Genomic DNA, 26,603 nt, shown 5'->3' on the forward strand with positions numbered 1-26,603 from the left:
ATTAAGGTGAGTTGTCTCAGTGTGGCACATGTTTGGGAATTTTTAATCGAAAATGCAAAGAAAAATAAATGCAGCTAGAGGCATCTATCAAAACTTCTCTGGTTCCCATATTTGTCTTTTCTCAGAAGCTAATATCCATGAATTTGGTTATTAGAGTCATAATGTTATAATTATTTAATTTAATACTCTAATTATCCCTTGTGATTAATCCTGACCATAACAGAAATGTCTGTGAGTCTGGAAGGCATGTTCCAATAGATTTTGCATTAAGAATGTTAATTTGAGTGAACAAGTATGATAGCTAGAGGAAAAGAAACCAAAGAGCATGAGGACTTTTAGCTTCTGAGCAAGCGCAGTCTTTTCCTGCCCATCTTAGTCAGCAGCTGGGCCAGCGAGCCCGAGTTTCTGCCGGGATGGATTCTGTGACTTCGGTGCAGCGTTGGAAAATCTGTGTCTGTATGTGGAGGCTGTGCAGCAGGCACGGTGGTGATGGGTGAGAGGTGGCACAGGCCTTGGACAGACCCATGTCCCAGCATCATATTAGCAAGTCCTGCACTGCTGATCACTTGTGCTTGTGCTGTAAATGTTCATGGGTATGGCAGGAGCTGCTGGTGGTGCAAATGTTCTCCTGCACTTCCCCATTCCCATTGTCCAGCTTTAGATGGATGCAGTGTAGGGCTTACGTGTTGGCCAGGTGGTATTTTGATACGTATTTGAGAGCTGTCTGATCCCATCATAATGCCCCATTTCCCATTGTTGCCAGCTACAAAGTCACATTCAAAGAAGGTATTAGTATCTTAGATTCTTAAGTATCTTCAAACTCATCAGCAGACCCAGTGTAGCCACAGTGCACTGCTATGAATAGAAGAGCAAAAAGCTTTTTTTGTAATAGCTGATCTTCGGGTCCAAGGACCTTGGTGAATGAGCTTTGCAACTGTCAGACATGTATTGGCTGTCATACACACGAATATCTATTTACACATCTTTACACTAAAGTTGTACTGAGCTGAAAAAATGCTGTCTAGGTCAACAACAAAACCAGCATGAAGCCTGATGGGTTTGTTACTTCTTGCTTCAGAGGCAGCAGCGAGTGCAGCGCTCAGAGCTCTGTGCACACTTGGGCTCTTTCTCAAACAAGTGTGCATTCACAGGCACACCCCGACACACGTGCCCTCGCAAAGTTTGCATGCCTGCCTCCAGGGATTGGCCATCTGTGCCTTTATGTATGGAGAAAAGAAACGTATGGACAAAGGGAGCCTATGCTGCTGGCAGGGGCCTATGGGGACAGGCTTCTGTGATCTTCAGAGAAAGGCTTTTCCTATAAGACAGATCTTTAAACAGCATCGTGTCAAAAAGAGCCAATGGTGTCTTCACAGGCTGAGGCAGCAGCTGTAAACAAATGTCAATTCAGAATGCAAAAATGAGGGAGTAGGGAAATTTCTGACCTTGTCGTCTGTACACAGGAACCGGGCAGAGTCAGCTTGGCCCGTTTCACTGCGCTCTTTACCCAACGCCTACATTAATCACCAGGCCCTCTTGCTCCGCCTCCACATGGCCAAAACAAACACTATATAGATTTTTTCTTTATATACACAAACTATGAGGTTGCAGAAAACAGCCTTTCAAATGGAGGAGCTATTGCTGGCTCCTGGCTTCTGCGTCTATCTGTCAAAATAACTGCTGACAAAGGGTGAAGTCTTTTGGCCTTGCAGGCACTGGAAGATGCCAAGCAAGTAAATACGTATGTGATGAGTACATTTCACTGCATAGAGGTACCTCTGTGGCCTTTACATTCCTATCACAAAAACAGTCTTTGAGAAATCAGGAATCCTAAAGATGATGCTTCTGCTGTCATTGTCTGAGGCAGCCTCAGAGCTCCAGCAGTTTGCTATCCCCACTGAGGTTTTTCTGCTCCTACACCACGGTCAGTTCTGGAGGTTGGTGGGCATTGGGCACTGCAGGCCCAGGATTTTCCCTTCATCTGGGGCTGAGCTGTACCTGGGATTCTCATTCTCTTATATGCTACTGCTTAGAAACCATCAGTGCTCAGAGAAAAAAAAAAAAAAAGTTGCTAGTGGTGACAGCCGTTTTGTCCGCAAGTGCTGCCCCTATTTTATCAGCTGCATACTATTCTCTTGAATCCATTTGCTTCAGTTGTTCCCAAAAAAAGCTAAGCAGCTGGCTGCCTTGACTTTTCCCAGGTGCTGTCAAAACTGTCCGGGAGCTGCAGGGTCTCCAGCAGAGAAAGCACCTGGCACGGTGGTGGCTGGAGGAGCAGAGAGGGGAGAGGGGAGAGGACCACCCTGCCGCTGCATGTCATGCTGCCTCCTCCCACCCTGCATGGCAGTGCAGGTGACTGAGGAAGAAATAAAAGACGGGGATGTGAGTGGCTAGCTGGCCTGCCTCTGGGAGACTTCTTGTTTGCCTGCTTGTTTACCTGCTGCTGCCAAGGGAGGAGCGTCTGGCCGAGATCCGTGTTGTTTTGCAGTGCAAGTTACCGGTGATAGACACATTACCAAAATTAACTAAATAGTATAAAACACCTGCGTACACAAACTCACTTTTCCTTTAAACAAAGGAACATCTGGCAGGTCCAGCTTCCAGGGATTTGCAAATGCTGTTCTTTAGATATTTCTTTGGGTGCTCCCAAATGTTTGCAAGTTAGCCTCCCTAAAGCTAGGTACTCAAATTGTACAGGGTTGGAGCTAGCTGTCTAATTTTAGGTACTGAAATGTGAAAGATTGAGTCAAATGTGGCGAAGCCTCCTTTACAGCCTGGAGTGGAAAGCGAGGCGCAGGCAGATCATCGCAAGGCTTCCTTGTGTCACCTTGATGGCTGAGGGCAAACATGGAATCACCCCGGGGCTGTATTATAGATAGGAAAATTAATGTTACCTAGTTTCTTCCTTACTAGTCCTTAGCCCACACATTTGTTCCCAATTTAGTTCACCTTGTAGTAAGTCCGCAGCTGCTGGATTGGCCACCTCTGCCACATCAGCTGCACTAAACCCAAGTTTCTGGCACGCTTGCTGCAACACGTCTGAATGCTGCATGCTCCTGACCTTTCCCTGCCCACCTCCAGCAGTATTCAGGTTCTCTCAGATGGTTTCCAGGTCTACCCACCTCTCATCTCTGGTAGACAACTGTTTATCTGCAGGGCAGTGCTCTGAGCTAGAGCAGCTGTGCCCCTTCCCCGGCTCCCTGCCCAGGCCGGTGGGCAGCGCAGAAGGTGGTGCCTCCCCAGGTGGCCAGGCTGCGGTGTGGTCCTCGTTAGCATGGACAGAGCCTGGGAGCAAGCCAGAGAGTTCCAGATGTTGAGCAGCTGCAGAGGGCACACACAGCCCCAGGGTGCGGAGGGCAGGCTGTGGGTAAGAGGGTTCCTCGTCCCTTCCTGTTCCCATTTTGCATGCTCCAAAGGTGGCTGCCAAGGACCGCAGCCACGCAGCCGAGCTGCGGCCTTCAGCTGTCAGAAAGATGATCTTGAGTCCGCTGAAAAGTTCACATCCGACAAAATACTTCTGCTGGGCTGTCTTGGGTATCCTTGGGCTGGGGAAATGCTGGAGGAGCAGGGAAGGGTGGGTGCAGCACTGGCTGTGCTCTACGGTGAGGTTAAGGACGTGCTGTGCAGCCCCACCAAGGGAGATGCTGTTGGAGGCTTTGCAGGTGGTGCCACGTTATGTTTCCCAGAAGGAGCAAACCTCCTTTCTGCAGGCAGAACCACCTCCAGCCTGCCCATTGAAAGCCGTTGGGGAGTTTTTCAGTAAGGAGCTACAGCGAGGAACGGAGGCAGGGGGCTGCAAGGACACAAGCGCCATACCTGGGGTGACCCTCACCCCCACCTCAGTCTCCTGGAAACAACCTCCATAAAGCAAGGTGCTCAACCATCACCAGAGCCGCCTGAAGGAACCGCAGCCCGGAGCTGTCAGGAGGGAAATGCTCGCACGGCGTCTGCTGCCCCAGCTTGATAGCAGGGCAGGACAGGCAGACGACGGTGGGCACACACCCAGCAGCAGCAGCAGGAGACAGAGGAGCCCCGGGACATGGCAGTGCCCAGCACCCCCGCAGGAGCCCGCCCCACAGGCTGCTCGCGCCCTAATTTGATTAATAAGCACAGTCGACTTCGCTCCAGCGCAAGCCCCATTCACGAAGCAGCAAATATCAGCAAAGCCAAGTCCCCTATTTCTGTGTCTCTGGCAGCCAATTACTCATTTCCAGCGCGACAGTCTGTTCTTAATTTGGCAGTTAGGGGGTTGTTGAAGGAAATAATGCGGCAATGTCCTCTTAGTGGGAGTCTCAAAAACAATATTCTAAGAGACAGGAGAAAATTAATGCGAAAATGTGGTGTTTACAAGCCCCTGTCACTGCCCATGCTTGAAGGACTGACTATTAACACCTGGTCAATAACAAGATCTTTCTCTAAAGATTTTTTTAAAAGGCATCAAGGATGATACTGAAGAGCATGAAAATAATCTGATTGATATGATGTCTCCTTGAAACATTTCTGAAATGTGTGAAGTGTTACTTTTACTGCAGTGTACTTTTCCGTCGCAAAGTGAAAATCAAAGTGCAGAACAACACAAAATGCAGAGATCCTTACTACACGGAATAATGAGGCCATAAAACCAAACAATAAAGTTAAATAATTTACCGTAAATATCTAAAGCTCTGAAATTATTCTCTACATTAACTGCCTATGTTTAAAATGATCTTTGCATTCACCATGTCACAGATGGCAACATCAGACAAGAGAGTCCTTGACAAAATCTCGCTGTAATTATTCTTTCCACAGCTGCAGTTATTTTAATGCCTTTTCAGTTAAGCTGAAAGAGACGCACACATTTTATAAATAAGGGCTTTTAACCAGTTTGACAATGAAGCATTTGAAACGTACAGTGAAAAAAAAAACAAAAACAAAAAAAAAAGAAAAAAAAAACCAACGCAAAAACTTTCACTGCATCTTGAAACCTGGGAGAGCAACTGTGCAGACTCAGAGCAGGAAGACAACTGTTTCTTCTACAGTAATATTTAGCAATTAAAACTAAATTTATATTGATCGTAATGGCCCGAGATAGCTGTTACTAGCAACTTCTGGAGTTGCTCAGACACAATATAACAATTAGTTTTATTTTGGCTAGCAGCTCAGAATAGTCCTTTCTCCACTGAGAAACTTCCCCTCAAGGATGGAGAGGGAGCTCCGAGACCGACTTCCAGGAGAAAAACACAACTTGAACGAGGTCAAGGTTACACACTGCTCAAGACCCAAGTGTCAGCTGCACTCCAGGTTTGGTTGGCTTTCCTTGCCTGCTTTGGTTGCTTCCAAAGTGCTTTAAATCACTGTGACAAGTCCTTCTCCCTAAGGAGCACCGTGAAACGTTAGCCTCTCCTACCCCTAGACAACGTTGGCACACTAGCTGGCCAGCAATGGCTCCGCCACGTGCTGCACCCGCAAAGCCTCCTGCTGCACACATTGCCCTGCTCCAGTTGCCCAGAACCAAGGACGAGTTGCCCCGACAGAGGCTGTGTCCCTGGGGGCACAGTCCGGCTCTCCTCAAACCCAGGTTTTCAGCCCTCCCTGCGCAGGGGCGATTCCACTTGGGAAGCGGCTCTGGAAGCCTCGACATTTAATCACCTAACTAAAAGCAGGCTCATTCTTGAGTGATCCTGTGTCTTGCAATTTTCACCCGCTCAGAGGAGTCAAGGAGTTTGGGATATATCTAAAAACACAGCCAGGGACTCCAGACAGCCATAAAACCTTGAGCTGAAGCACCAACATTTTGGTTCCTGCAGGAGTTTGTGAAAGCTCGCCAGCTAGCAGAGCTCTGCGTGACCTTCACTCGTGCTTCTAAATCTCTTGCAAGCCCTCAAAACACCTCTCCCCTAAATCTATGTTTCAGGAGTCTGAATAAGTGGCCGTATTTTTTAAAGCTCTGAACACTCAACAGCTCTTGTAAAAAACAAAAGAAGCTGAATCCTCTTTAAGCGAAGTTCGCTCCGCTCCCAGCAAGTTGCAGCTGCTTTTCCCTGCCCCCCTTTAAGCTGTCTATTAGTTTAAAAGGGAAGTGTGAAGATGCAACTAAAGTGATGGTAGCTGTACGGGGAGGATATTTTCCCATTTAAAGCAAATAAAGAAAAATGAAAGAATGGCAGATCGGTGGGAGGCTTTTCAACGTGTAATCCTAGCAAGCTTTGACGTACAAAGAAGACATCGCGGCCTCCAGTGCTTGCAGGCTAGGGAAGCCTGATTAATGAAGGTTATTGTCGGGGAGGCCTGGCTTTTATGCTCAACACTGAAAGGCACCAACCCTCAAAGTATTCAGCATTATACAATAACAGATTATGTGCAGTTAGCCTTAGAAAACAAATGTGCTCTCTCTCATATAAGATTATAGAGTATCCATCACTGCCTGGCATTAAATACCACACAACACTAGTGTATGTAATTAGCAATACATGAAATCTAAACATGATTTTAAAGGAGTTGGAACAACAACAACAACAAAAAAGGAGGTTCACGTTTCCCTTTCACTTGGAGGCCTCTTTTCTCTCCTAACCGAGATCCTCAGAAAACACATTCCTGCAGCCCCGTGGAGGTGGGTTGCCCTGGGAGGGAAGGGCAGTGATCCTGCATTTCCCTCCTGCATCCCCCCAGCCTCGCCCCCGACCTGCCGGGACGCGGCTGCATCAGCTACCGCTCCCAGGACTGGGACGGTTCTCTGCCAAAACCTCTGCTGATCCTTTTGTTAGATTTAGACTGCAAATGAAATACAGCTGTAGAGCTGAAATGGCGAAAACGGGATTTTTTATGAGACACAGTGTGCACTGTTAATGGGCTGCTCATAAACCATGGCTTGCCTCAAAATCCTCTGCAAAATCCAAAGAGCTGCCACATCACAGATCTCTGTACTTATTTTATCTGTCTACAAAAGGAAACAAGGGCATCAGTTCTCTCTAGGAGAAATGACACCGCAGCTGTAAATCCATTTGGTTTGCTTTGTGGTTCGCTGGCCCTGAGCCACTGCACCGAGTGGCGTCACAAGGGCCTGGACAGTGACCCGGAGAGCAGAGGTGTCCTGGTGCTACTGGTGGAGCTGCCTTAGGAACCTGTTAGTCCCCACGTCCCCTCTCTTACTGCAGCATAACTTCGTCGCAGCAGTCAGCGGTGGTGCAGGACAGGGCAAGAACCCCCCTGATGCAGCACATGCTATATGAACCCACGAAGCTCCCCGCCTCTGGAAGCGTTTGGATTCAGGGGCAGAGGGAGAGGGTAGTTACACACCGAAGGGCAGCTCTTCACACAAAATTACAGATTAATTTTTTCTCAGTCTTTTCTCCTGTGCCGCTCGTTGCTCTCACAGCATTGCCCAGGTCTCCTTCAGGCACCGTGTGAGGGCAGGCACGGGCAGCCCTTACCCTGGGGGCTGTAGAGAGGGGACAGGTGGAGGAAGTAACAGGGACCATCAGTGACCCAATGTCCACCAGCGATCCAATGTCACAGTATGCTTTCCACCAAGTTCAGCGGCATTTATTCTCTCTCACATCCTGCCCACCATATGCAAAATGGGAACAGTATTTTCCTTAAGTCTTTTGCCTAAGGCTACCCAATGTCTCTGTCAGAGCTGGGATCTGACCTGAGGCTCCTGGATGACGATTTCATATCCTGCTTTTTTTTTTTTGCAATGTACTGTTAGTATCAACCACACAATTGCGAGCTATATTTAAGCACTTGAATAAACAAATAAACTCCCTCCTTGAAACAGTCAAGCACGCCTCGTGGGGTCCTCGTATCCCTCAGTTTTAAATCTCAGGCTGATAATTAAAAGCAAAAAAAATCACTTATACAAATTAACATCACATCATGCTGTGGAGCTAGCACAAAGCTATTGTCACTTCCTATTTCAAACACGCTTGAATTAAAGGGGGATTGGATATTTTTTTATTTTTTTTTTAAAGGAGAGGCAGAGAGAAGTCACTTGGCTGGATGGCAAGCAGCTGTCTTCAGACGGATGTCCTGAGGGCTCTTTCTAATGCAGCCTGCCTGTGAAAGCCTGGCACAGGACAGGATAACGATACAGGCACGTCACTGTTTGCCAGTTCTATGATCCCCAACGGCAGAAGAGACCAGGGCCGAGTGCTGTGCAGGCACCCAGCAGGGAGGCAACACCACAGGATTTCCAAGGTCCCATAGACATCACGCAATATTTTGGCCTCAGGTGCCCCTTCCAAGGTTGCTCCTTCAGACCAGGACTTCTGGCCAAATGGGGCGGTGAAACTGGGGGTGTCCCCTACAGGGAAACAGCCTGACACTGACTCCCAAGCCAGTGATAAAGCCAAAGCCACTGTTATCGGCTGCTGCCTCTGGAGAGCATCCTTGACCTGAGTGGTCCCCAGGGGGTATTCTGGAGACCTCTGGCATCCAGAAGCATAAAGTATCCATGGCCCGACCTCTCTCCCACAGCACCTCGGCTCTGCCACACCCCAGGATCAAAGCCAGACTGTATGGAGCAGGAGCTACTCCCAAGAGCAGTGCACGGCCACCAGCTTGCCAGGCTGCATCCCCGCATCCCTGCTCCTCCCGGCGCACACCCAGCTGAAGCACAGCCTGGCGCGACAGGCACGTCTGCTCCGGCATGCGCCTGGCACCGACTAACGCGCAGAATCCTTGATCATATGGATCTGGCTGGGGAGCCAAATGATCGGGAGCTTATTATAGCCTCCTTTTTAATTAAGTGTCTCAAATAGGGATTTAATTGGGATGTAATAGCACACACTATTGTACATAAGTTAAATACCAAGGGATTATTAAGAGTATGTTTTAAAGGCTTTACAGTCCCATATTGAGTAAACAGTTGTTAAATTTCAATAAATAAGTTTTTAAATCTACATTAAATAAGCATTTAAGCGTATTTAGGAGATTCTTTTTTTTCTTTTTTTTCCCCAGAATTACCCCAGTCATATAGTCCCAGGTTGTAATCTCAGTATTTCACTAGTTTAATAGTGTTGTGCCTGCTCATGTCTATTTGCTCTGCCTCAGAGGCACTGCCTTGGTGCAGCAATCTCAGCTATTTACATCCACGTGTCACAGTCTTTAAAACCCTCACGGCTACAACAGCCCAAAGATGTGGGGAGCGCGCTTAGCCCTATTTTACAAGTACAGAATTAAGGTACAGAAGAGCAAAGTCATTTGTTCAAAGCCACGCGGGGAGTCTGTAACAGAGCAGAACAGGAACTAACGGAAGATCAAAAAATACTTTTCTAAAAATAAGGCTTTGAAAATCTGTAAAGGAAATGTGGTTCTAACAAATTGCTGTATTACGATCAAAAATGCAATTAGTCGTGTGCTGGTTTTGTCACTGACATTGGTAGCGAACACACAAATGTCCCACAATCCCCAAACTACAGAACGTTTCCATCCGTTTGGTCCTTGTGTCCAGGGAATAGCAGGTCGGGGTAGGGGGCTCCAGGGAGGACCACAGTAGGTGGCCTGCCACCAAGCTTTGATCCCTGGCAGGCAGCTCCCACCTATGCTGCACCAGGAGGGTCTTTCCAAGATGGCACATCAGAAACAAGAGGTGTAATCACCCTGGTAACCATGGCACTGAATAATTTAGGACTCGCTTAACCTTCGTATTAAGGTTGATCTCGAGCTTCCTGCTGCTGTCTGCAGCCATGGTGTTCTTACAATGAATGATCAGCATCTCCTGAGGAGTTATTGGGTAAAATGCTGCTGTTCTGTAAACCAGCACCTGCGGCACAGAGCGAGTGCCTGCGTGTTTGGAGGAGGGGGCGTAAAGAGGGGGCACCTCGGTGCACAGCCCGGCTGCGGGGGGGGGGGGGGGGGGGGGCGGGGGGAGCAGGAGCAGGAGCAGCGATGGCTGCACCAGAGGCTCTGAGCACAGGGACCCTTTGGTAACCTTGGGTTGGAAAAGCCAGCAGGCGTTATGGGCAGGGGAGTGGTGGTACTCTCCGGGTCGCACCCAGGATGCTGTAGCACCAGCAGCCACAGCACAGGAGCAGGTGGGACATGCAGAGCTGACCACTCAATGCACGGGGCATGGAGCCCCTGCAGACCGGTGCTGGCTGGCCCCAGTGGGAGACTGAAAACTCTCCAAAATCTTGACCCTGCTCCCACCTTCTCCAGGGAGCTGCCCAGAGCATCATACTCCTACTCCTGTCCTGTAAAGCAATCTGAATTTGAATGCTCCTTTCTGAAGTAAGTCACTTCCATTACTCTGCACTGTTGAACAGGTAACACCAAGGAAGAAGCCAAGAAATTGGGAATCTTCAACCAAGTGCACTAAAATTAATGAGAAGCTACTGAGGAACATAAATAATGCGTGTTCCCCATTAGAGGTAGTTAGCACCATTAAAGCAATCCAACCTGCCCAGGCACCACCAGCCCTTCTCCCTTTGAAATCCATCACTGTCATGTAGTTTTTGTCAGCTGAAACCAAAGGAGCGTTAACCCTTTAACATCCAAGCTATTTAGAAATAATTATTGTTGCTATAAATCAGAAGCGATGGCTGAAGTGGTAGCAAAAATGTATATATAAAAAACCAAAATGAAGTAGTATGGCCACAGAGGAAAAAACATTAGCTCCCTAGTGGGTTTACAAGTAATTTGCTAGCAATAAAAATGCAAAAACACATTTTGGTGTGTAATGATCATAAATAATCCTTGGACAAGAATTCTTTCCAGGACGCACAAGTCCACTCCCTTAATGGCAAGTTTTATTACCCTGGTTTCTCCGTGTTTTCTTTCAAAATGTTGCTGTCATAACAATTTACGAATTACAGTCCTGTTGGCATAAACTTTCATAATTCATATGGAAATAGGTTCCCCACACACGCTCACAAAGCACAAAGAATCATGTAACCATAGAATGACCTTAATAATGCAGTCAAGAAACATAGATCAGACTCCCGAGCCAGTGCTAAATATAGATGGTCACCAGGTTGGGGGAAAAACTCGCACGTAAACTCCTCCGAGTGGAGTCGGACACGCGGAGGTGCAGGCAGCGTGGCGTACTCAGCGCTGTCACCCAGCCCGGTGGCACCTTGCAGGATCTTTAGGAAATAAGGAACATACCGAGCGTCTTGTTTCCAAGCACTGGCAAGAAGCGAAAATCCTAACCAGCTGCTGAGGAAGCCTGTGAATGCAGTTTTTTTCTTAAAATAGGAGAAAGTACAGCTTGTTCAAGATTTGAACTGTACTAATTTCTTCCCTCGACTTTTGAGGCCAGAGGGTGAGGACTGGAGTTCAGCATCCAAAATGAGGATAGCATGGGGGGAGCTGCAACGCGGGGGGGCTGAGGCTGTTATTTAGTCAAGACTCGGTGGCAGGTCGCAGCTGCCAAGGGTAAATCCTGAGGAAGGATCCATGGGGTTTTCCTGCGACTCATCTGTGTGGTTGAGTTGTTGTTTCACTCAAAGTGTGTGTGTGGGATCCTCGGAGTAAGAGAGCGAGGGAAAGAGTGAAAGTTAATTAGGTTAGAATTGCCTCCGAAAAGTGCTAAAGCTAAATGTGAATTCATCGCGTCAAGATAAGGGTACGCAAACCAGGCGGGGTTGCAGATTTCGGTGTGCCATTGCTCTCCCTCTGCGTGGGGGAAATGGATGCAGCAACTGAAATTGCTGCACTTCACTATAAAGTTACACTGCAGACAAGAAAATATTTCATGTTTTTTTCTCAAATAACCACCGCTGCATTAATGTATAGGAAAATTAAGTAAACATGGCTATAACTGTCTTTTTATAAATAGCCACATGTACCAGGTCAGTCTTGTCTTTTGAAACCCACCACTGGGACCGAAGGGAGCTGCTAGAAGAACTGAAGATTGTTTATTTTTGACACCTTTATTTATAACTTTAATCTTAAGTGAAGTTGATAATCGGTGCAAAGAAAAGCTCTACGCTTTAAAAAATGATGTCAGCAACACGCTTTCTGGATAACCCTTTCCCTGTGATATAGATGAATATAAAAAGAAACTAAAGATCCTATTTCCATTCAAATATTATGAGCCAAGCCTAGACATCACCCTGAAGCTAAACGTCCAAGGACTCATTTTGAATTTCTTTACCTAGAGTAAAGATGACAAAACCTGATTTTGCAGAAATAAAAATTGGTAAGAAGAGAAGTGCATAAAATGAGGAAGAAAATGGTTTTCTTTCCCTATAAAGGAAGAACAGGTCTTTAAGATTTTATAGACCAGAAATTTAAACCAAGAACCTCCTTTTTACAGGTCCCTGTTTCAGCTTAAAATGGGAATAGCATTACTGCAAAAGAAAAAAAAAAAAAAGGAACTGTGATGGCAGTGGGAGGTGCGGGTCCCCGCAGCGAGCTCCAGGGCAGTTGCTGGTTCTGCAGAATGCATGGCTGGAGGAGACAGACAGGGATTCAGTGGATTTTCCTGCCCCTTTTCCTCTCCCCTCTGCTCATCCCAGGCACATTCTGCCACCAGAGCGGCCCGGCCCTAGGTTTGCAAACTGTGGTTTGGGCTGCCGAGTGCAGGTTTTATCAGTGCCTGGTGGGAGAAGGTGCCAGAGAGCTGAGGGCCACCCTGCTCCTGCACCCTGGGGACCCACGGGGCTCCGCTGCCTCTCGGCGTTTCCAGTCTCCCATGAAGCATTCAGCTTCTGCTGAGATGGTTCAAATCAGGAAAGCCGTCTCCCTGCCAGACGGTTAAAACTGAAAGTAATTAAGGCAAAATCTTTTCCTGCAACAGAAAGTACTGAACATGTGGAGATAGCATAATAATCAGTGTTTCTGCCATCGTAAGCCCACAAAACAAATTGGTTTTTGAATGAAGCACATGGAACCGTGACCTATGTATAAAACTTATCTTGACCTCAGAAAGTAATGACATCTTTTCTCCGATTCTACTGCTAATTACAAATGCTGAATTCTGAATGTTCACATTTGAGAAGGATTCATTGCCTTATTGTTTAAGAAATCTAACAACAGCAAGATGCCATGAAGTTCCTCTCTTTGTATGGCCAATGTTTGCCACAACTCCCAGGCTTGTTCTCGGAGGCATTTTTCTGCCCAGCTCAAAGCGAGAAAACTCCAGCACCAAACACACAAACCATGGGGAGGCTGAACCCAGGCTCCTCTTCCTCATCCAAACTGCCATAAGCCTCAGGCTTGGTAATTTTGATTACTCTTATTTCTTCCCATGGTTAATTCTCTAGACCAACAGAGGACAGTCAAAGGATCTTCCATTTACTCAAGTCCTTGAACCGCACAAGGCCAACACACCACGTAAGCGATGGGGAATTGCAATCGTCCTTCACCAGGGGTGAGCCCACTCTGCAGGGCGCAGGACGCGGCACAGCACGGGCGGTGCACCGGGGCAGAGATCCCAAATTAGATTAAGAACAATTTAAGCAGCCTGTAATGCAAAGTGGAGCCAGAGACCAGGGCAAAAGTGACCTGAAGCATGATTTGCAGTAGATGTCTTTTCTTCTCATAAATAGGAGAGACACTGTGGGATGATTATCCACCCAGATTTATCTCTGCAGCTCCGTGTGTATCCTTCTGCACTTAAAAATGTCTCACTGCCCTTTGCATTATTGCATTGCCCTTTACATTCATACCGCATAAACCTCTCAAGTACCGTAAAACTTACAAGGTGTAATATAATGTCGTGGTTTTCTTTTACACACCATAAACAAAAGTCACTGAAAAAAGAGCACAAAAAGGGAGATGTTATTTTGCCTGACAACGATACAGAAGGAAAATATATATACAAGTACACATACATACACTCTTACACACTTAAAATCCCAAGCTGGATTGATTATCTGGCGTTGATGGATCACTTTACTGTATTACGTAGATAAGGAAATTGATTATTCAATAAATCACTGTCTGCACTAAGAATCCAGTGTTAAAAAAGAAAGAGAAAATATTATAAATCTGTCTTGCACAGGCAAAGACAAAGCTTATACTTTTAAGGTAATCCTGATGTACCTTTTGCTGCACATCCAATGAAAGAGCAACATCTCGGAGCTGAGTGCTAAATGACCACTTTTCCTTCCCCAAGCCTCTTGGCAGGGACCCTTCCTCGCATCCCCGCTCCGGCAGCGTGTGCCTGCGGGCAGGGTGACCCGGCAGAGCCCCATGGGCCAGCGCTTGCCCCCGGGCCATGATGCTGCCGCACGGTGCTGGTGGCAGCCAGGCAGGGGGCTGGGGAAGGGGCTGGAGCACAAGTCTGATGGGGGGCAGCTGGGGGAGCTGGGGTTTCTTAGCCTGGAGAAAAGGAGGCTCAGGGGGAACCTTCTCACTCTCTACAACTGCCTGACAGGGGGCTGTAGGTACGGGGGGTCAGTCTCTTCTCCCAAGTAACAAGCGACAGGATGAGAGGAAACGGCCTCAAGCTGCACCGGGGAGGGTTAGATTGGGTATTAGGGAAAACTTCTTCACCAAAAGGGTTGTCAAGCGCTGGAACAGGCTGCCCAGGGAAGTGGTGGCGTCACCATCCCTGGAGAGATTTAAAAGCCGTGCAGATGTGGTGCTCAGGAACAGGGTTTAGTGGTGGGCTTGGCAGTGCTGGGTTAACGGCTGGACTCGATGATCTTAAAGGTCCTTTCCAACCTGAACGATCCAATGATCGGTGTAAGGAGGGGAGGAACCTGCCTGTGCACCTGAGCTATGGCTGTGCCGTGAGAGCAGAGCAGGGGGAGCAGGAACACCACAAGAATCAGGGGAAAAAAGGAGATCAAAGGAAAACTGAAATGGAAAATGGAATATCTAGGACTCAGAGAAACCATCCACCTCAGTGTCCCTCTGGAGATCTGGCCAGCAGGGTTTCTGGCCCTGCTTTTGGCAGGTTTGTCTCGTGTTTCTTTCTTGGGAGCAAGTTACTTCTGCTTTTGAAGGAAAAGAGCAGGAACTAGGTGAAGTCAGAGGCTTTTAAAAAACTCAGGCAAAGAATGTCATTGAAATGCCTTATAGCAGTATTAATAAATAACAGCAAAAGCCAAGCTAACAGGCATGCTTTACAAAGGAAATACCTAATGGTGGATGCTTACTCTGGGGAAAAGTGCTTGAAATTGTCTGTAATAAACTTCCTGTAACAGGATTCTGGAGGAAAAAATACAAATATTGCTGCAAGTTATGGCTACGATACTGCCAAGCTGAGTTATTTCTAAAAATCTCCGGGTCACATCTGGGTGCTTTAACGTTCCTGTGACTCTCAACACAGAAAGCAGAGCGACTGCTCCAAGTCATGCGTTGGCAGTGATTGAAAACTGCTGCAAGATGCTATTTGCCAAGTGTCCTACGGGTGCGACACAGCCCCAGAAGGCTAATACATGAGTCCTCTGGAAACCACCTTCTTGCTCAAGAAACTCTGCTGCCTGCACTGTAAAGTAGAAGGCAAAGACAGCAATGAGAGAGTAGCTGACACTGTGCTCTTCAAGAATAGTTTGTCTTTCCTCCTCCAACACAGAGGATCCAGACCCTCTCGCTGCCCGTGCTGTGGTCGGTCACCCAAACAGCAGCAGTCCTGTGACACTGTCAGAAATATTTCCAGGTATATAACAATGCCAATGGAATTAGGAAACGGTCTTGATCTGCTCTAATTTTTACTAGAAGATATACACCAGCCACCTTTGCTCAGAATATGAGAGATTAATAATTGCCCTTCAGCGAGGCATGAATCAGAGAAATTCAGGCTGAGCAGCACCTGTTTTAATTTAAAGAAAAACTTTATGTATATGGCAATGAGAACAGCCATCTTTTTTCCAAATTCCCAGGCACCACAGCAATACAGATACACACATTATTCTTCACTGACGACTTAAAGGCCAACTTTGCAGCAGAGCGGTTCATTTTTGGCAGACACCGTCCCAGTTTGCAGTGCAGCCCGAGGAGCCCGGTGCAGCCGCTGTGCCCGAGGAGCAGAGCTCTCAGTGCAGGTGTGGGGCGTGCAGCTCCCAGAGCAAAGGCCGGGTCTGTCCTTCTGGGGAAAATCCCTTCTCAGATCCTCTGCTAAGCATGTGCTGTAGCCGTTTGCTCCATTCGTAACAAAATCAGCCCTGTTTGTGACACAGAGCGTCTGCGGCAGCAGGGCAGAACTCCCTCAGCCCATGCACCCAGTCTCGCAGGGGGTGGAATTTAAAATTCCTGCTGTGACTGCCTCCTGAGTGCTTTGCATGCACTGCAAAACTAACCAACGAGTCTAACACCTCAGTCCCAATAGACAGCCGTAACTCAGCTAAATTTGGGGGTTATACCAGACTTTATTTACTGTTTCATCCTGGGAGATAAGTAAGAGATGACAGCCATCTATTCATTAAAGTGGGGGAAAGCCGCCCACAGCTAACGCTGGTTCTCTCACCATACACTTCCACATCTTTAATCGAATTTGGATTTTGCAGTACCAGCTCTGTTGTTTTAAGAAGGGCTTATGTTCCTATTCACCTGGGTACCGGTGAGTTCCAGGAGCTGGTCTGTTCACCTCTTAAGCCCCCAGTTTGAACAAAGGACATGCTGTAGCAATCGAATGTCATTACCAGCTAATGAGTATCCAGTGGCCTGTGTAAGAGCAGTCAATGGCCTCTTCCCACTCCTTATTGGACATAGGAACCACCGTTCTAACCCGAACTGCTGCAGTGGCACTAATGAGTGCTCCTGAAGCCACTGTTTGCAGATATCGGGGATGGAAGGCTGATTTAAATCAATCACTCTCAAAAGCCTTTGGAATGCACTTAGTGCCATGGCACCCGGGAACCTATACACCCCTTCTGGGGATCCCTGGGTGCCCCGTTCCCAGAGCGATGAGCAAAGTGCAAGGCCCAAATTCAAGATTTAATTTGAGCAGTTGGGTAATTTTCAGCCTTTGTTTTATTCCTTTGATATTAGCTGGTTTATTCGCTTGCTTAAAAACCTTCCTGAACAGGGATGTTTTTCTGACTCAGTAACTACACAGACTAAACTCCTAATCCAAGGTGCAAATACTCTTTATTTCGGTGTACTCTTTAGACTTAGTGTGACTTGAGCAAAAGGCCAGGCTGTACTTCAAAGACAAAAATGCAACCGGGGGGCTTTTTCTCCAGGTGGGTGAATCTGGTGCATCAGTTCCTGGCAGGGCTGGGCCAAGCACCAAGTGGTGTCTCTCCAGACCATCACGAGCAGTGCTGGTGTCCGGTACAAGGTGGAGGAGCACCTTGGCCTGGGCAGGCTGGCAGGGAGGCTGGCAGGATGGCTCCACTTGCCCCTGCTGTGCCATACTGAAATGAGCCATCTCATAGCAGAGTCATGCTTTTGCTCAGGCAGCTGACATAATGTCTTACAGCATCTTTCAGGCTGCTTGGGAGGGCCTTTGCCTACAAATCCAAGAGGCACAGACAGGAGCAAATGGCAGCTGAAAACCAGAGCCCCATCCCCAAAATCTCCTGTTCCCAGATCTTTAGTTTATCACCGTCATGCAGCACCCTGTGCCTCACCAAAGTGACTTCAAGGGCGTAGTTGTGTGCAGTCTCTCCCCTCCTGATGCCAGGCTGGGTGGTCTCCCACTTTAGGGGAGTTCTAATCAATAAACCAGAAATCTTGTATTTCCTTTTTCCTTCCCTTTTCCTTTTGTGCTATTAAGCATTGTGGTAGATTTATTCCACCACACTTACAGCATCCTCTTCATCTCATTATTTTAAATTCTGTGAACACCGAGGGAACTCCCTCTACCACCTGAGGCTCCACAGCACGCTCCTCTGCCCTGCTCAGGCTGCCCAGCTTCCAGAGATCCCTCTGCCTTCCTCCTTTCCTGCATCCCCAGCAAGACACGTTCCGTGCTGGTGGAGTATTTACCGCAGTGCAAAGTGACAGAGAACAGCCTCATAAAGTGAAATAACTGATGGGTCCACTGCATCAGATGTGGTGGAGAAAAAACTTTCCTTGGTGAATTAGCACAGCCCAGCTTGCGATTTAAAACCTGAAAGTACCGAGGGGTTTGCAATCCCCCCAGACCGTGTGCTGCAGATAGTCTGTATTGTGGCAGCCGGTGAAGGGTGACCTGCAGTGACGCTGCACACCACAGCACCGCTCTCAGATGTCGTGCAGCGGTGGCAGGACCACTGACTGCGTTCTAGAGCCCCAGAGCTCGGGTGATGGAGAAGCACAAGCCTAGCCAAGATCACCCAGGGGCCGTACCCACACAATCCATGCCTTTGGAAGCCCAGTCCTTCCTGCTGTTTTCCAGGTCACAATGCTTTCCTGAATGTCCCAGGCCCCAGGAGACAAACCCAAATATGCCAGTTGCTCCCCCAGTGCTTCACAATTCTGATTTTATTCTGTGAATTTGAGCCCGCACTGAGGGGTGCTGGCTGTTGGCTGGGGCACAGCAACAAAACCCAAAGTCTGACCAGGTCCCTGGGCTAAAATATTAAATAATACAGATACAGCAATGGCCAGTATTTGCTTCCCTCTTATTCACACTGCTGCATAGGTTGAGCAATTTGGTGTGTGCAGGGGGAAGTTCAGAGCAGCACTGGGGATTGCCTCTGATGCACGGGTACCGCACGGCTCTCCTCAGCGGTGTCTGCAACCGAATGGCATTTTCCTGATTATCTTCCCTCCCAGAAATAACAGAGCAGCTGTGTCCATATTTGTGTGTTCGTGCACAATGTCTTGCTACAGATTTAAAGCACCAGGGCTGGTGCTGCTGAACACTCAGGTAGCACTTGACATGGCGAGTGTCTCGTAGTGCAAACCTGAGAAACCAAGCTGTAATGTCAGAGGAAGGTTCCCTGCGGGACAGCACAGCAAAGGGGGGTCAGCAGGAGTCAGAAGCAAAAGGGGTTAAGAGAGGCAGTCGCAGAGAAAAGCTGGTGCTGGAGCAAAGAGAAGGCAGTGAACTGAGCCTTCCACCTGCTTTAAAAGCTCTTGCTTGTGGTAAGGACCTGCATCTATTTTAGGCTTTATTGTAAGTGATAAATACCAGCACATTATCTCTGTTTTTACTGTTAATGAACAACAGTAGTAAGGCAGGAAGCCCCAGCACAGCTGAATCCCCTCTACATCAGCCCAAGCGGAGTCGATCCCTGCCTGACAAAGCAAGCTGGAGGCTCTCAGGGGCACAGAAGCCACAGTATTCGCTGGTGGAGTGTCAGGATCCCCCATGCAGTCACGGCAAACAGCAACATCTGCAGTCGCAGCAACTTCTATTCTCATGGCTTTAAGACAACCAGCACTCCTCATTTCACATCTATTCCCTTTGGCAACATCACCATAGCGCAGTTTTTATCCTTGTGTTCAGCCCTCAGCTCCTCTCCAACATTTGCCTCTCTCCCCCCCTTGCCCATTGAGTTCTGGTGCTTTCAACTCGTTATCTGCCTTACCCAGAGACTTCCACCAGCCTGCCTTCTAAGTGTGCAAAGGAAAAAAAAAAAAAGTCTAGACAGCATCACATTAAACCTCTAGCCAAAATGAGGGAAAGGAGATTGCACAGCACAACTGGTGGAGAAACGCAATACATTGGATTACGAGGCTTAATGCTTGCTACAAACAGCCTGTGCAGTGTCGGGTTTTATTTGATATTGTGTCTCCGTGAGAGACTCCTGCATCATAGCTATTCTGGCAGAGCTGCTCCATGCAAATGCTTGGAAATTAGGGATGATAGCGAATACAAGAAAGCAGCGGTGAGGAGCGGGAAGGAGGAAGGTGGCCAGGAACACCCAGGCAGGGTGGGAGCTGGCGAGGCAGTGCCCTCTGCTGATGCTGGGCCCGCAGGCTGAGCTGCCAGCCCTGCAGGGACTTGGGGCATCACACTGACAAGAGATGAGAGAAGGAAAAGCTAGATTTCATTTAGGATTGCTAATTTAGTGAAACCACTGATCTGTACCAAAGGAGCACTTTATTTACCAGAACAAGAGAGACCCAGCTTTGCTGGAGATTGAATCACATTTAGTATTGTTCTGTGTCAAGAAGGCTATACAGAAATCTTTTCATAATATCAACCTCCGTTTAGTTTCATCAATAAAAACATGCAGAGATGGAGAAATGAAGGTTGAAGCGGTGGCGGTGGATTTGCACCTGCTGGTGATAAAAGCAGAAGGGGCAAGGCAGCAGGAGCAGGCAGCAGGAGCAGGCAGCAGGAGCAGGCAGCGCTCGTGGCGAAGGCTGGTGTCCCCTGGCGCAGGGGCAGGTGCCAGGTACAGGGCAGAGCAGCCTCCGGCTGCGCACACAAGGTGCACGCAGGCTCCTTCCCCACTCGAGTCCTGCATGAATCTGCCCACGGGGGATGCCAGCGTGCTGGTGCAGCCAGGGGAATGTGCCCGCCCCGAGGAAGCAGCCCAGCACTAAGTAGGTCTGTTTATTTTGGCGGTACTCCTGCCCTATGATGAATGAAGGTCTATTTTTTCCTGCTTTGTGGTTTGATCTTAATTTCCTGTATGAAGTTCTCAAGAGGATGCCAAGATCAAATAATTAGACTATTCTGCGATAAAGAGGTAACATTGTTATTCAAATGTATTCAGAATTAATTTACCACCAAACAATTTACACTGCCACCGTTGTATCCTCCTGAAATTACTGGAATACGTTATCTGACATGCAAAGCATCTCATGACCTGAAATAACTTTATCAACCATTAAATGCTTGCGCAATAGGTGCGTGGTCACAGAAATACGCATTGAAATGCAGCAGAAGCCACAAAGGCAATAGCGTGACTTAAAAACGGGTAGAACAAACCAAACAAAAGCACTTTATTTGCAACAGTAAACACGCAGAGAGCAGAATCCCGGAGCAGCCCCCCAGCGCGCTGGGCCCCGGCAGGGCTGGGGGCCAGACCCCCACCGCAGGCACCCGTGCGAGATGCCGTCGGTGCCGCCGCAGATGCACACCCGCAGCGCGCAGGGCTGGGCTGAGCCTGCTCCTGGGTCTCGCCTACGTGCCCCTTGGCCAGGGGAAACCCAGCGGCTTTCTGCGGGCTCGTACGCCGAAGTGGGGGGCAGACGGCGGGGCTGGGGGCAGCCAGGCTGCCGCAGGGATGATTCCCCCGATTAATGATCTCTGAGCCTGCGGGCTGGTCTCAGGTGCTGTGAAGCTGCTTCTCTGAAGCTGTTTGCTTCGGGGAGGGGGAAGCGCGTATCGATCTTAGTGCAATTCCTGCCTGCTCCTACCCCGCCATGTTTCATCACCTCAGCAGCCAGGGCCGAAACCCCTCCTGGCTTCGCCCAGGCCGCGGGCGGGGGCTCGGGCACGGCCAAGGCAGCGCCCGCCGCGGGGCTCAGCCCGGGGGGGCTCGGCCAGCCCGCAAACCCGCGGGGCAGGCGTCTTGGAGAGGGTGAAAAGGCCCGTCTCGGCCAGCATGTCCCCCGCTTGGGTGAGCAGCCCCCCAGCCCAGCGCGCCCAGGCTCAGCCCCGCTCTCACCCGGTGCCGTCCAGCGCTGGCGCCCCGGCTGCGGCCGCGGGGCTCTCCTGCCACCCTGGCCCAAGGGACCCGGCCAACCCGGCCAGCCAGCGTCAGCTGGGCAGAAAGACGGGCACGCTGCCTTTCTGAGGGCTCCCCCTCCAGCATCCACACACCCCACCGCCGTGCAGCTCCCAGCCCGGCGGACACTGCTTTTTTCAGCTTGGAAAAGCCTGCTTTTGCCTTTATTTTTAAAAAATGAAACTTCGCTTGCAGAGTGTGGGAAGGTGATTCCAAAATAAAATTCCAGACAGGCATAATAAGCCTCAGAAAAGCCAATCACACCGAGGAGGATCATTATCCACAGAATTTGTTTTCTACTTATTTATATAAAATAATCAATGATTTTTTTTCCACGCAGACTTCAATTTGATTGTCTTTTCTGTGTTACTTGCAAATCATACAAACGATCGATGTCCTGACCCCTTCTCTATGCAAACACAGCTTAGAAAGAGACTACAAGAAATAAAATCCAATAAATTCCTCCGTGCAGGACTGTTTGTTTAAAAGCTTAGCTGGAGCCCAATCCTGTTCACAACAACTTCAGTGGTACAAGAGTGGGACTGTCAAACATGCTTGAGGTATTGTTATTCCCACAAATATCAGCGGGAATATAACATCAGTAAAAAAACCCCAGAACAAAAGGAATAACCCAGAGGTGAAGGTGGTCTCTTTTAAAATGCAGAAAGCAAAATGAAGCCCCTCCCAGGCACAGTGCACTTCTCTTGCAGAGGAAGGGCAAGGTGAGCATGCAAGCCGGGGTTTGGGGTGACCCTAGCGCTGGGTAGGCTGGGGACCCTGCCTGTCACCACCCACCCACAGGGGGGGTGGCCAAGGGGGTGGCAGAGGGGGTGGCAGGCTCTCCTTGCAGGAGCAGGGGTGGCCAAAGGAAACAATGGCATGGGGGCTGCACAGTTTTGGTGCCACCTCCTCAGCAGCACTTGAATAGAAACTAACCCCTAATCAACAAATGCAATACTAAAATTGGATTGACAACTCCTGTGGTCTATTTTTGACTATTACTTATTAATTCCAAACCGCTGGCATCCATCTGATCTGCCACGTATATGTTGCTAACACATCATCCATCAAAATAATCACTCTGAGTAATTTCTGGTGATGCTTCAGCAAAACATGGCAATTGAAATCGGTCTGCTATGAAATGCCACTTCAGGCTCCACGTGTGACACCGTTTCCAGTCATCCCGCGTTGCTTTGTTAGGGCCGGTGCCATCAGGCTCTACAAAATGGCATCAAGCTCTCATCTGTCACTTTGAAGGGGTGCTACTACTGCTTTTTAATCTAAGAGAAAGGTTAGATAAATAGGCTATCTACAGTAGCTTAATCATCTTGCACTCACTGCTTTTACTATATGAGGGGCATGATATTGCAAATACTCAGCTGCTCAGTGCAGCACTTAATAACAGGTATAATCTCACTGATCTCATCCGCAGTCAGGGCTGGCAGCATCACAGACTACCTCTCAGTCACAGTGGTGTAAACACGGAGCAACTCCACTCACACCGTCACGGTTATCTGTCTTATTCCGGTATAAACTTGGAGCTGAATCGAGCACTTTGAGTGTGCAGCAGATCTAGATGGTGTTTTCTGATACAGTATTTTCAAATATTTTACAGACTGCATAATAAACAAACTGTTGTTGAATAACATTTTAATTAAAGCAAGGCCGTTCCTGTGGAAGGCACGACAGTGCTGGCAGAGGCGGTGCACAGCAGTGCTCCCGTGGCAGACAGCCCTGCCTGCCTGCCTGCACGCCACCTCACTGCGTTTGCACCAGCCCAACATTTGCACCAGCCCAGCACGAGCATCCCCTCACCCTGCTCCTGGGGCATCCTCTGAGCCGAGCCAGGGAGCTCCAGGGAAAGGGGAGCAGAGCTCCAGCAAAATGCAGTGATTTCGGTGAAGGGCTGGCAGCACTTTCTGGGTTGAAAGCTCCTCTATCCTTTTGTGCAATTGCTTTGAGCCATCTAGAAAATCCATTTTCAGGACAACTGAAGCGCCTGGACTTGAGACTAAACATCTCCACAGAGCCACAGAGATACTCCTGGGCCTGAACAGCTCCCACGAGCGACGCTGGTATTCCCAGGGGTCTCAGCACCCACCCACCCAAGCAACTTCAGCCCATTCTCCTGCCAGCACCAGCTCGCTCAGCAGCAGCCTCTTGCACGCCTCCTCCGGAGCATCAGCCCGGCACCACGCTGGCTCTGCCCACCCAGCATCAGGCCGCTGCTGCCAAGCTGAAAGCAAGACGAGCCGCAAGCCCAGCACCCCAGCTGCGACAGGACCCCCTGGGCACACAGCTTAGGGTCCTGACAGGGATCTGTACCCTGGGACCCCTTGGGAAGAGAGATGCTCCCGCGGTGCTGCGGTGCTCTCAGGGTGCAGGGGACAGGCTGGTGATAAACAGGGGGGCTCTGCCACGGCTCGGTGGGATGCCTCGCCCCTGCTCATGCCCCATCAGCAGCAACGGGAGCTTTCCTGGGAAGGGGTTTCTTGTGGCACAAAACATTTCCAGCTGTTCCGGGCTGTGGCTGAGCATACCAAGCACCTCGGCTCCAGTAAAAGTTCCGTGGCCACCGGGGCCCAGGGGCAGGTCCAGGAACCTTTTCCAGCAACATTTCTGGTACTACAAACATGCACAGGACCACATCTGCCTGCAGTGTCTCGTTCATAGAAGTCCAGGGGAAAGCAGATGTTGACCCTGCAGGAATCCAGCCCTTGCCTGTGAGACGATCTGGGACATACAGTTGCTCAAAAGCGTGCTGGAAGTGACAGTGTCTCACTTCAGAGAGCGGCTGTCCCTCAGGAGTGGCATTTTTCTCTCCCTGGCTTTAACATTGCCGCTGTGCAGTTGCACTGGGATGAATAAGAACCATTTTCCCACTTCAAATATTCACAAATTATTCAGTTTTCACTAGTTTCTCTTGATTAGAATTTGATCACTGAAAAGACAGGTAAACCTGTCCTTATAATTTTTAGTGAGCAGACAGCAAATCCCTGGGAGTGTGTACCGATGGCAAAGTACATGGGGTGTAACAGAAAAACAGTGCTGTTCTTTACATGACATGCTTAAAACAAGTATCTCGTTTAATTAGAAAAAGAAAGATTGTAGACTCTTTCCCAAGCTTTTATCTGTGCAATTACTTTATGTAACATTATTAAAAATTAATTTTCCCTGGAACCTCAGCAATTTAATGAAACACGCCTGGCCCTCAGCAGCGGCTGCGGTGGAGCCAGCCCACTGGCATCCTCCCGGCAGCAGGGCTGGGTGATGTGGGGCCCCCCAGGCTCTGTCCCTTGTGCTGGGCGCTTCTGGCCCTGGGTCAAAGCACCCCTGCACAGCACCTCTATTGTAGCAGGCTCAACACCTCTCCTCGCAGTGGCACAGCACCCCTCCTTGCACTGGCACAGCACCTCTTCTTGCACCGGGCACCGCAGCCCTCCTTGTAGCAGGCTCAACATTCCGCTTCTCTGGGAACTCAGCATCCCCCCTCTCTGGGGGCTCGACATCCCCCCCCCCCTCCAGGCACTGAGCATCTCCCCTCTCCAGGGTCTCAGCACCTCCCCTCTCTGGGCACTCAGCATCTCCCCTCTCCAGAGGCTCAGCATCCCCCACTCTCTGGGGGCTCAGCATCCCCTTGCTCCAGGGGCTCAGCATCTCCTTTCTCCAGGCACTCAGCGTCCCCTTGTTCCAGGGGCTCAGCATCCCACCTCTCTGAAGGCTCAGCATCTCCCCTCTCCGGGCGCTCAGCATCCCCTTGCTCCAGGGGCTCAGCATCCCCCCTCTCCGGGGGCTGAGCACCCCCGCTCTCCTCTTTGCACGGTGCCCAGCACCCCTCCGCACCGTGCCCAGGCGGCTGCTGGCACCGGGCGCTGCCCCCGCGGCAGCGGCACAGCCCCGCTCCGTGCCGGGACGCGGCCCCGGGCAGCGCGTCCCCCGCCCCGGCCCCGCTCCGCGAACTTGGCCGCGCCGCTGCCGGCCCGTCCCCGCGGGGAGAGGCGGCCTTACCGATCCGGATGACATGCGGCATCCCGTGCGAGCACTGCCCCCAGAAGCCGCCGACCAGGAGCGCTGCCCAGTATTCCCAGAGCACGCCGCGGAGCGCCGGCCAGAGATGGGGCATCGTTGGGGCGGGCGCGGGCCGGCGCGGCCCTACGGCCCCAGGGGCAGCGGGGGGGCGGGCGGCAGCTGCCCGGGGCTCAGGCGGAGCGGCCGGTGGGCGCCGAGGCCGGACCGCTCATGGCACATCTTAGTGCGGCCCCGCCGGCCCGTCCCGCGGCAGCCGCTCCGTGCCGAGCCGAGCCGAGCCGAGCCGAGCCGGGCCGAGCCGAGCCGAGCTGTGCGGTGCTGGTGCCGGTGCCGGTGCCGGTGCCGGTGCCGGTGCCGGTGCCGGTCGGGCGGCACCTGCGGAGCCGGGGCTGCCGGTGCGCCCGCAGGAGCGGCTCTGTCCCCTCCTACCACTGATGCGCGCGGCTCGCGCAAAGCCCCGGAGTGGAGCGTGCACACACACACACACACACACTGACACACACAGTGACACACTCATACCGACACCCCCCACCCCCCCGACACGCACCGGCACCGACACGCTGCACCCGCCCGCTCCCCCGCGGCGAGGCCAGCGCCGTCGGGAGCGCGGAGCGGGGTCCACCGGGGGTCCCGGCAGTCCCTCTGCCCCCTCCCCCCCGACGCCCCCCCCCTCGTTCCCGAGCCCCCGGGGGTGCCGCTGGCCCTTATGTCCCCTCTGGCCCCCCTGTCCCGGCCGCCAGGCGCGGCGGGGCAGCATCGCTCGGGCCGGGCCGGGCCGGGCGGGGGTCGGGCGGTGTGTCCCCCCGACGGGCGCCCAGCCCGGGCTCCGCAGCCGGGAGTTTAATGACCTCGGTGACAGAGACAAAGGGCTGCCCGTGAAGCCGAGAAGTAGGCTGCTTTGTCAACTTGCTGGACTAGGCTAGGGCGAATTTATTTTTTCTCATTTAAATAATTTGATCTATTCCATCATTTCCAACCGCTCCCATTTGCCAGCTGTCTGCTAACTACATCGCCTGGAACATCTGAAGAACAAATCTTTAATTTTCTTACAAACATGCTATTACTCTCTATCTGTTCATCTTTTTAATTTTCCTTGCCCTGCGCTTTCCCCAGCAGCGAGCCCGGAGCTGGCTGCTGTCCTGTGCC

At 50.3% G+C, this 26,603-nt stretch overlaps 1 protein-coding gene across 1 annotated transcript in view; it reads right to left on the minus strand.

Annotated features, from left to right (window-relative positions):
- Positions 1-25,741, minus strand: part of GRIK3 (glutamate ionotropic receptor kainate type subunit 3) — a 123,603-nt gene extending 97,862 nt beyond the window's left edge. The window contains exon 1 of the mRNA XM_056333310.1: positions 25,437-25,741. Within this exon, the coding sequence (XP_056189285.1) occupies positions 25,437-25,551 (115 nt within the window). The 5' untranslated portion in view covers positions 25,552-25,741. The remainder of the gene's footprint in view (positions 1-25,436) is intronic.
- Positions 25,742-26,603: the final 862 nt, after the last annotated feature.

The sequence above is a fragment of the Falco biarmicus genome, chromosome 3 (genome assembly GCF_023638135.1).
Source record: "Falco biarmicus isolate bFalBia1 chromosome 3, bFalBia1.pri, whole genome shotgun sequence".
Classification (NCBI taxonomy): Eukaryota; Metazoa; Chordata; class Aves; order Falconiformes; family Falconidae; genus Falco; species Falco biarmicus.